This window comes from Nerophis lumbriciformis, linkage group LG26, assembly GCF_033978685.3.
Source record: "Nerophis lumbriciformis linkage group LG26, RoL_Nlum_v2.1, whole genome shotgun sequence".
NCBI lineage: Eukaryota > Metazoa > Chordata > Actinopteri > Syngnathiformes > Syngnathidae > Nerophis > Nerophis lumbriciformis.
In genome coordinates this window covers 2,907,501-2,919,255 of record NC_084573.2, presented here as the reverse complement: position 1 = coordinate 2,919,255, position 11,755 = coordinate 2,907,501, and the positions used below count along the sequence as shown (strand labels likewise).

Genomic DNA, 11,755 nt, shown 5'->3' with positions numbered 1-11,755 from the left:
AATTCCTTGCAATAGCTGGTTGAGAAATGTTTGTTCTTAAACAAGTTGCTCAGGCGTTTGTTTGCATTTGCAAAGCGTTTCTGGGTGTTGTTGATAAATGGCGTAGTCAAGTTTTAACTCGCACTTACAGATGTAGCGACCAACTGTAGTTACTGACAGTGGTTTTCTGAAGTGTTCCTGAGCCCATGTAGTGATATCCTTTACACACTGATGTCGCTTTGTGATGCCATGGCTTATGTGCAGTGATTTCTCCAGATTCTCCGAACCGTTTGATGATATTACGGAGCGTAGATGGTGAAATCCCTCGCAATAGCTGGTTGAGAAATGTTTGTTCTTAAACAATTTGCTCAGGCATTTGTTTGCATTTGCAAAGCGTTTCTGGGTGTTGTTGATAAATGGCATAGTAGAGTTTTAACTCACACTTACAGATGCAGCAACCGACTGTAGTTACTGACTGGTTTTCTGAAGTGTTCCTGAGCCCATGTGGTGATATCCTTTACACACTGATGTTATTTTTTTGAAGTTGAAAAGGATTTGCAAATCATTGTATTCTCTTTTTTATTTACCATTTACACAACGTGACAACTTCACTGCTTTTGGGTTTTGTATAACATAACAATGGAGAACACGAGTATTGACAGGTAAGTCAAAAACAACAACATATCATCATTACTATTCCTCTCCTTTAATGGAGGGCAGCAGGTGTGATTACATACAGCATTTGTTTGACCCTATTGTGTACACTTTTTCCAGACTTTGAATAATCCTAAAAACCGAACGCCGCATCACCTCAGGAGATGATCAACAAAACATCCCTGGAGCACCTTTGACACGTAATAAATACATTCACAAAAAGAAGGTGACATTAAAGGCTCGACTGAGTGGTCCGAACATGGAAACTCCTCACGAGAGCCCAGACCAGTCCCAGCAAAAACCGGACTAAAAACCTACCATGAAACAAACCATCCAAAACTCTCGGAACGTTCAAGCATCGCAACTGGGAAGACGTAGGAGGTTATTAGGAAATCTGGTTGTTCAGCTGTCCCGGGTACTTCTCGAACCTTCTCTCCGCCTCCTCGCTGAAGGCGTCTCCTGCAACATAAAGGGCAACAGGAACCGTCAAGGACGCTGGGCTCGAACGGGCGTCTGCGAGCGCGTCTCACCGATGTGGCAGTTGTGGAACCAGATGCGGTGGCCGTCGTATTTGCAGTTGCACTTCATGGCGTTGTTGGTGAAGTCGCTCTCGGCCACCTCGAAATTTGGGTTGATGACCACCTAGTCAGTAAAGTAAACACACCACTTTTAAGACACCTAAGAACGTGGTCGTAGGTGTGAGGACATGTCCGCACTTGAAAGGACGCATCGATGTTGATCAACCAAGCTGTTCAATATATCTCAACAAAAAATATACAAACAGAAACTTTGTTACGACTTCCTTCATTTAGTCAAGTTTAATGTCCTCTTGGTGCATTTAGTCAAGTTTAATGTCCTCTCGGTGCATTTAGTCAAGTTTAATGTCCTCTTGGTGCCGCGCCAAAGCCAAGACACTAAAAAACTGGGATGTATTGTAGCATTTTTTTGAGGTGGAAAAAAAGTCGCAAATCAGACCTTTGTTTTGTTCGTGTTAAAGTACACGTTAAAAAGCTGAAATTTACATCAAATGACGACTTAGTGGTTGCCAAAAGGTGATTTAAAGTAATATTTTGATATTGACACTTTTCTTCTGTGCATACATTATTATCATATATGTAACTCTCTTATGAGTAATCTAATAATTTATACACAGAAGAAAAGTGTCAATATCAAAATATTACTTCGAATCCCTTTTTGGCAACCACTAAGTGGTCATTTAGTGTAGATTTCAGCTTTTTAAAGTGACACGTAAACAATGCAGTATGTACTTTATTATCATATATGTTACTCTCTTTTGAGTAATGTACATACTGCATTGTTTACGTGTTGGAGTACACTTTAAAAAGCTGAAATCTACACCAAACGACAACTTAGTGGTTGCCAAAAAGGGATTCAAAGTAATATTTTGATATTGACACTTCTGTGCATAAATTTGATCATTCATAAGAGTTACATATATGATAATAAAGTACATACTGCACTGTTTACGTGTTGAAGTACACTTTAAAAAGCTGAAATCTACACCAAACGTCAAATTAGTGGTTGCCAAAAAGTGATTCAAAGTAATATTTTGATATTGACACTTTAATTATGTGCATAAATTATTTGATTACCCATAAGAGAGTTACATAAATGATAATAAAGTACATACTAAATTGTTTACATGTTAAAGTACACTTTAAAAAGCTGAAATCTACACCAAACGACAACTTAGTGGTTGCCAAAAAGTGATTCAAAGTAATATTTTGAGATTGACAATTTTCACCTGTGCATAAATTATTAGATTACTCTTAAGGGAGTTACATATATGATAATAAAGTACATACTGCATTGTTTACATGTTAAAGTACACTTTAAAAAGCTGAAATCTACACCAAACGACAACTTAGTGGTTGCCAAAAAGTGATTCAAAGTAATATTTTGATATTGACACTTTTCTTCTGTGCATAAATTATTACATTATTATCATATATGTAACTATCTTATGAGTAATCTAATAATTTATGCGCAGAAGAAAAGTAAAAGTAAAAAATATTACTTTGAATCACTTTTTGGCAACCACAAAGTTGTCGTTTGGTGTAGATTTCAGCTTTTTAAAGTGTACTTCAACACGTAAACAATGCAGTATGTACTTTATTATCATATATGTAACTCTCTTATGAGTAAAGTACATACTGCATTGTTTAAGTGTTGAAGTACACTTTAAAAAGCTGAAATCTACACCAAATGACAACTTAGTGGTTGCCAAAAAGTGATTCGAAGTAATATTTTGATATTGACACTTTAATGATGTGCATAAATTATTACATTACCCATAAGAGTTACATATATGATAATAAAGTACATACTGCACTGTTTACGTGTTAAAGTACACTTTAAAAAACTGAAATTTACACCAAACGACAACTTAGTGGTTGCCAAAAAGTGGTTCAAAGTAATATTTTGATATTGACACTTTTCTTCTGTGCATATATTATTAGATTATCCATAAGCGAGTTATATATATGATAAAAAAGTACATACTGCATTGTTTACGTGTTGAAATATACACCAAACAACAACTTTGTGGTTGGCAAAAAGTGATTCAAAGTAATATTTTTTACTTTTACTTTTCTTCTGCGCATAAATTATTAGATTACTCATAAGATAGTTACATATATGATAATAATGTAATCATTTATGCACAGAAGAAAAGTATCAAAATATTACTTTGAATCACTTTTTGGCAACCACCAAAAAACTGAAATTTATGCCAAAAAGGGATTTAAAGTAATATTTTGACATTGACATTTTTCACTTGTGCATAAATTAATACATTACTGATAAGAGAGTTACATAAATCATAATAAAGTACATACTGTACTGTTTACGTGTTAAAGTACACTTTAAAAAGCTGAAATCTACACCAAACCACAACTTAGTGGTTGCCAAAAAGTGATTCAAAGTAATATTTTGATATTGACACTTTTCACCTGTGCATAAATTATTAGATGACTCTTAAGGGAGTTACATATATGATAATAAAGTACATACTGCATTGTTTACGTGTTGGAGTACACTTTAAAAAGCTGAAATTACACCAAACGACAACTTAGTGGTTGCCAAAAAGTGATTCAAAGTAATATTTTGATATTGACACATTTCTTCTGTGCATAAATTATAAGATGATCCATAAGCGAGTTATATATATGATAAAAAAGTACATACTGCACTGTTTACGTGTTGAAGTACATGTTAAAAAGCTGAAATATACACCAAACAACAACTTTGTGGTTGGCAAAAAGTGATTCAAAGTAATATTTTGATATTGACACTTTTCTTCTGTGCATAAATTATTAGATTATCCATAAGCGAGTTATATATATGATAAAAAAGTACATACTGCATTGTTTACGTGTTGAAGTACACGTTAAAAAGCTGAAATATACACCAAACAACAACTTTGTGGTTGGCAAAAAGTGATTCAAAGTAATATTTTTTACTTTTACTTTTCTTCTGCGCATAAATTATTAGATTACTCATAAGATAGTTACATATATGATAATAATGTAATAATTTATGCACAGAAGAAAAGTGTCAATATCAAAATATTACTTTGAATCACTTTTTGGCAACCACCAAAAAAACTGAAATTTACGCCAAAAAGGGATTTAAAGTAATATTTTGACATTGACATTTTTCACTTGTGCATAAATTAATACATTACTGATAAGAGAGTTACATAAATCATATTAAAGTACATACTGTACTGTTTACGTGTTAAAGTACACTTTAAAAAGCTGAAATTACACCAAACTACAACTTAGTGGTTGCCAAAAAGTGATTCAAAGTAATATTTTGATATTGACACTTTTCTTCTGTGCATAAATTATTACATTATTATCATATATGTAACTATCTTATGAGTAATCTAATAATTTATGCGCAGAAGAAAAGTAAAAGTAAAAAATATTATTTTGAATCACTTTTTGGCAACCACAAAGTTGTCGTTTGGTGTAGATTTCAGCTTTTTAAAGTGTACTTCAACACGTAAACAATGCAGTATGTACTTTATTATCATATATGTAACTCTCTTATGAGTAAAGTACATACTGCATTGTTTAAGTGTTGAAGTACACTTTAAAAAGCTGAAATCTACACCAAATGACAACTTAGTGGTTGCCAAAAAGTGATTCGAAGTAATATTTTGATATTGACACTTTAATGATGTGCATAAATTATTACATTACCCATAAGAGTTACATATATGATAATAAAGTACATACTGCACTGTTTACGTGTTAAAGTACACTTTAAAAAACTGAAATTTACACCAAACGACAACTTAGTGGTTGCCAAAAAGTGGTTCAAAGTAATATTTTGATATTGACACTTTTCACCTGTGCATAAATTATTAGATGACTCTTAAGGGAGTTACATATACGATAATAAAGTACATACTGCATTGTTTACGTGTTGGAGTACACTTTAAAAAGCTGAAATTACACCAAACGACAACTTAGTGGTTGCCAAAAAGTGATTCAAAGTAATATTTTGATATTGACACATTTCTTCTGTGCATAAATTATAAGATGATCCATAAGCGAGTTATATATATGATAAAAAAGTACATACTGCACTGTTTACGTGTTGAAGTACACGTTAAAAAGCTGAAATATACACCAAACAACAACTTTGTGGTTGGCAAAAAGTGATTCAAAGTAATATTTTTTACTTTTACTTTTCTTCTGCGCATAAATTATTAGATTACTCATAAGATAGTTACATATATGATAATAATGTAATAATTTATGCACAGAAGAAAAGTGTCAATATCAAAATATTACTTTGAATCACTTTTTGGCAACCACCAAAAAAACTGAAATTTACGCCAAAAAGGGATTTAAAGTAATATTTTGACATTGACATTTTTCACTTGTGCATAAATTAATACATTACTGATAAGAGAGTTACATAAATCATATTAAAGTACATACTGCATTGTTTACGTGTTGAACTACACTTTAAAAAGCTGAAATTACACCAAACCACAACTTAGTGGTTGCCAAAAAGTGATTCAAAGTAATATTTTGATATTGACACTTTTCACCTGTGCATAAATTATTAGATGACTCTTAAGGGAGTTACATATATGATAATAAAGTACATACTGCACTGTTTACATGTTAAAGTACACTTTAAAAAGCTGAAATCTACACCAAACGACAACTTAGTGGTTGCCAAAAAGTGATTCAAAGTAATATTTTGATATTGACACTTTTCTTCTGTGCATAAATTATTACATTATCATCATATATGTAACTATCTTATGAGTAATCTAATAATTTATGCGCAGAAGAAAAGTAAAAGTAAAAAATATTACTTTGAATCACTTTTTGGCAACCACAAAGTTGTCGTTTGGTGTAGATTTCAGCTTTTTAAAGTGTACTTCAACACGTAAACAATGCAGTATGTACTTTATTATCATATATGTAACTCTCTTATGAGTAAAGTACATACTGCATTGTTTAAGTGTTGAAGTACACTTTAAAAAGCTGAAATCTACACCAAATGACAACTTAGTGGTTGCCAAAAAGGGATTCGAAGTAATATTTTGATATTGACACTTTAATGATGTGCATAAATTATTACATTACCCATAAGAGTTACATATATGATAATAAAGTACATACTGCACTGTTTACGTGTTAAAGTACACTTTAAAAAACTGAAATTTACACCAAACGACAACTTAGTGGTTGCCAAAAAGTGATTCAAAGTAATATTTTGATATTGACACTTTTCTTCTGTGCATAAATTATTACATTATTATCATATATGTAACTATCTTATGAGTAATCTAATAATTTATGAGAAGTGTCAATATCAAAATATTACTTTGAATCACTTTTTGGCAACCACTAAGTTGTCGTTTGGTGTAGATTTCAGCATTTTTAAGTGTACTTCAACATGTAAACAATGCAGTATGTACTTTATTATCATATATGTAACTCTCTTATGAGTAAAGTACATACTGCATTGTTTACGTGTTGAAGTACACTTTAAAAAGCTGAAATTACACCAAACGACAACTTAGTGTTTGCCAAAAAGTGATTTGAAGTAATATTTTGATATTGACACATTTCTTCTGTGCATAAATTATTAGATTATCCATAAGAGAGTTATATATATGATAAAAAAAAGTACATACTGCATTGTTTACGTGTTGAAGTACACTTTAAAAAACTGAAATTTACACCAAATGACAATTTAGTGGTTGCCAAAAAGTGATATTTTGATATTGACACTTCTCATCTGAGCATAAATTAGTAGATTACTCATAAGAGAGTTACATATATGATAATAAAGTACATACTGTACTGTTTACGTGTTGAAGTACACTTTAAAAAGACTGAAATCTACACAAAAGGACAACTTAGTGGTTGCCAAAAAGGGATTCAAAGTAATATTTTGATATTGACATTTTTCACCTGTGCATAAATTATTACCGTAGATTACCCATAAGAGAGTTGCATATATGATAATAAAGAACATACAGTACACTGTATGTATTTAAGTACACTTTAAAAAGCTTGAATCTATACCAAATCTATACCAAACAACAACTTAGTGGTTGCCAAAAAAAATGTTCGTCTATGCAAATTTTTTAAATAATATCCACAGAGTTCAGTGAGCAGGTTGTGTTATGTGTGACCATGTTTGTTGACTTTGTGTGTTGGTTGCATTATTTTCTTGCGCCATCACTAGGGAAGGTTGTTTGGATTGGGTCATATAAGTAAATTATGTGCTGTTTCATGGTCATCGACATGTGTGACATGACATTGTGCACAATGTGGCGGAACATTTGCAGCAATATCCTCAGATATTTTAAAATGATGTGGTAATATGCCACCTGCTCCACATTTTGCCGGGACTCACCTGCATGATGTAGTTTCCGGGCTTGACGTCAGTGATGTCGATCCACTGGCAGTCGATGTCATGGCGGTACAAATCCCAGCAGCCCACCGTGATGCCCTGATCTCCGAAGTTGGCGCACTCGTAGCGTTTAGAAACACCTGCGTGGAAGAATATAAAGACTGAGGGCCTGATCTACTAAAACCGGTGCAAACTTGATAGCACACGTTATACTGCGTCTCTTATGTTAGTAATATATATTCTATGTGAAAAAACATATTGACACCAATAAACTAATCAGCTCCTAAGGTCATCTAGCAGATGTAGAATCATAAAAGGATGTTGCTGAATAGACAATGTGTCCAAAATTTGTTTTTATTTCTGACCGTCCAAATATGTGTAAATGTTCACGTAGGACTTTAGTCCATCGTGTCTGTGGAGCGCGAGCACGCCTCTCTCACAGACGTGTGCCTAACCCTTTTCAAACGTGCAAAATACTGCTGGCAAAACGGCGATGAGTGTTGATAAATCACATTGCGTATCACATCAGCATACATTTTGGCATATTAATGAAGACAGAGACGTAAAACGGATTGCACTTCTTATTTTGCTCACTTAAGAAACGCAATCCACTTTGCACACGTTTAGTGGATCAGCTTTGCGTGTGCTGTCAACTTTGATACAATGATTTTTTTACGCTGAATTTTTCTACACTGATTTTTTTATACAGATTTGTTTTTATACACTGAATTTTTATGCACTGATTTTTTTATACACTGAATTTTTATGCACTGATTTTTTTATACACTGAATTTTTTTATAAACTGATTTTTTTATACACTGATTTTTTTTAGACATTGAAATTTTATACACTGATTTTTTAATTCATTTAATTTTTTATACATTGCATTTTTATACACTGATTTTTTTAGACATTGAAATTTTATACACTGATTTTTTATATTTTGAATTTTTTATACATTGATTTTTTAATTCATTGAATTTTTTATACACTGAATTTTTATACACTGATTTATTTATACGCTGTATTTTTATACACTGATTTTTTTATACATTTAATTGTTATACACTGATTTTTTTGTACTCTGAATTTTTATACCTTGATTTTTTTTATACACTGATTTTTTTACACACTGATTTTGTTATACATTTAATTTTTATACACTGCTTTTTTTATACACCGATTTTTTATGTACTGATTTTTTATACATTTTATACACTGAATTTTTATACACTGAATTTTTATACACTGATTTTTTTATACACTGATTTTTTTGTACACCGAATTTTTATACACTCTTTTAATTCATTTAATTTTTATAAACTGATTTTTTTATACACTGATTTTTTTTCATAAATGTAAATTTTATACACTGATTTTTTTACATACTGGTTTTTTTATACATTTTATACACTGATTTTTATACATTTAATTTTTATACACTGATTTTTTTATACAACAAATTTTTATACACTGATATTTTTATACACTGAATTTTTATACCTTGATTTTTTTTATGCACTGATTTTTTACACACTGATTTTTTTATACATTTAATTTTTATACACTGATTTTTTTATACACCGGTTTTTTATACATTTTATACACTGATTTTTCATACACTGATTTTTTTTGACATTGACATTTTAAACAGATTTTTTTATACATTGATTTTTTTATACATTTAATTTTTATACACTGAATTTTTATACCTTGATTTTTTTTATACACTGATTTTTTACACACTGATTTTGTTATACATTTAATTTTTATACACTGCTTTTTTATACACCGATTTTTTTATATACTGATTTTTTATACATTTTATACACTGATTTTTTTGTACACTGAATTTTTATACACTCTTAATTCATTGAATTTTTATAAACTGATTTTTTTATACACTGATTTTTTTTATAAATATAATTTTTATACACTGATTTTTTTATACAGCAAATTTTTATACACTGATTTTTTACACACTGGTTTTTTATACATTTTATACACTGATTTTTATACATTTAATTTTTATACACTGATTTTTTTTATACAACAAATTTTTTTACACTGATATTTTTATACACTGAATTTTTATACCTTGATTTTTTTTATGCACTGATTTTTTACACACTGATTTTTTTATACATTTAATTTTTATACACTGATTTTTTTATACACTGATTTTTCATACACTGACTTTTTATACACTGAATTTTTATACACTCTTAATTCACTGAATTTTTTATAAACTGATTTTTTTTATAAATGTAATTTTTATACACTGATTTTTTTATACAACAAATTTTTATACACTGATTTTTTATACACTGTTTTTTATACATTTTATACACTGATTTTTTTAGACAACAAATTTTTATACACTGATTTTTTTATACACCGATTTTTTATACTCTGGTTTTTTATACATTTTATACACTGATTTTTCATACACTGAATTTTTATACACTCTTAATTCACTGAATTTTTATACACTCTTTTAATTCATTGAATTTTTATAAACTGATTTTTTTTATAAATGTAATTTGTATACACTGATTTTTTTATACAACAAATTTTTATACACTGATTTTCTACACACTGGTTTTTTATAAACTGTTTTTTTATACATTTTATACACTGATTTTTATACATTTATTTTTTATACACTGATTTTTTATACGCTGATATTTTTATACACTGAATTTTTATACCTTGATTTTTTTTATGCACTGATTTTTTACACTCTGATTTTTTTATACATTTAATTTTTATACACCGTGTGGTTTTTTTATACATTTTATACACTGATTTTTCATACACTGAATTGTTATACACTCTTAATTCACTGAATTTTTATACACTGATTTTTTATACACTGATTTTTTTTTACATTGACATTTTAAACACAGATTTTTTTATACACTGAATTTTTATACCTTGATTTTTTTTATGCACTGATTTTTTTATACATTTAATTTTTATTTTTTTAATACACTGTAGCACTTTGAGGTTGTTTACTCAATGTGAAGTGCTTTTTACAAATAAAATCTATTATTAATATTATTATTATTATTATTATATCACCACTAACTGGTACTTTTCAAACAGAGTATAGTACCGTTTTTGATTCATTAGTAGCACAATACTATACTAGTAGAAAAGAGCACACTATAGTAAAGTGTGTAATGTAGGTGAGTGTAGAACCTTCTTGGCAGTGTAATGTAGGTGAGTGTAGAACCTTCTTGGCAGTGTAATGTAGGTGAGTGTAGAACCTTCTTGGCAGTGTAATGTAGGTGAGTGTAGAACCTTCTTGGCAGTGTAATGTAGGTGAGTGTAGAACCTTCTTGGCAGTGTAATGTAGGTGAGTGTAGAACCTTCTTGGCAGTGTAATGTAGGTGAGTGTAGAACCTTCTTGGCAGTGTAATGTAGGTGAGTGTGGAACCTTCTTGGCAGTGTAATGTAGGTGAGTGTAGAACCTTCTTGGCAGTCCGTGTCCTCCAGACAGAAGCTGGCCTTGTGTCCTTCTGCCACTTTGGTCCCGTTGGCACTGAGCAGGTCGTAGTGGGTGAAGATGTCCATGCTGTGGTAGTGCCTGTGGACGCACACACCTTTTATTTATACCCTCTCCTCCGCCTCCTCCTCCTCCTGCATTACCCGTGACAGGCGTGCCACACCCAGGAGTGGCGGCCCGCCTTGGGCTTGAAGTCGGCCCGGCCGATGTTGTGGATCTGGGAGGAGAAGCGCAGCAGGCGGCGGTGTCCGTAGGGCCAGTTGGCCTGGGCGGCGGTCTTGGACAGGCAGTCCTCCTCGGCGGCGCAGTACAGCATGTGCAGGGGCCGGTCCTCGATGTAGACCGTCTGCTGGACCAGGGCGGCGTTGAGGACCAGGTCTGAGGTGGCTGCACGGTGACGAAAGACACAATCAAATTCATTTTGTCCTCAAAATTCTACACACAATATTTTTTGTGTGCAAATGTATAAAAAAGAAAAAGCCATGTACATAATAAGTATTACTCAATACTTTGTTGGCAGCAATTACAGCCTCAGGTCTCTTTTTATATAGCACACCTATCTTTGGGCAGTTTGGCCCACTCTTCTTTGCAGCACCTCTCACACTCCATCAGGATGGATGGGAAGCTGGATGTCTCTGTACATGGCTGCATTCATCTTTCCCTCTATCCTGACTAGGATACACACCACATTACAC

General features: G+C 31.6%; 1 protein-coding gene across 3 annotated transcripts in view; it reads right to left on the bottom strand.

Annotated features, from left to right (window-relative positions):
* Positions 1 to 473: 473 nt before the first annotated feature.
* loxl3b (lysyl oxidase-like 3b) overlaps positions 474 to 11,755 on the bottom strand; it is a 57,391-nt gene continuing 46,109 nt past the window's right edge. Inside the window, exons 11-15 of one of the 3 annotated variants that reach the window (XM_061987660.2) lie at positions 11,204 to 11,447; positions 11,026 to 11,141; positions 7,552 to 7,688; positions 1,164 to 1,275; positions 474 to 1,092 (exon numbers count right to left, since the gene is read on the bottom strand). In XM_061987660.2, the coding sequence (XP_061843644.1) occupies positions 1,019 to 1,092; positions 1,164 to 1,275; positions 7,552 to 7,688; positions 11,026 to 11,141; positions 11,204 to 11,447 (683 nt within the window). In that variant the 3' untranslated portion in view covers positions 474 to 1,018. The remainder of the gene's footprint in view (positions 1,093 to 1,163; positions 1,276 to 7,551; positions 7,689 to 11,025; positions 11,142 to 11,203; positions 11,448 to 11,755) is intronic. The other 2 variants (XM_061987659.2, XM_061987658.2) reach the window with 2 other exon arrangements.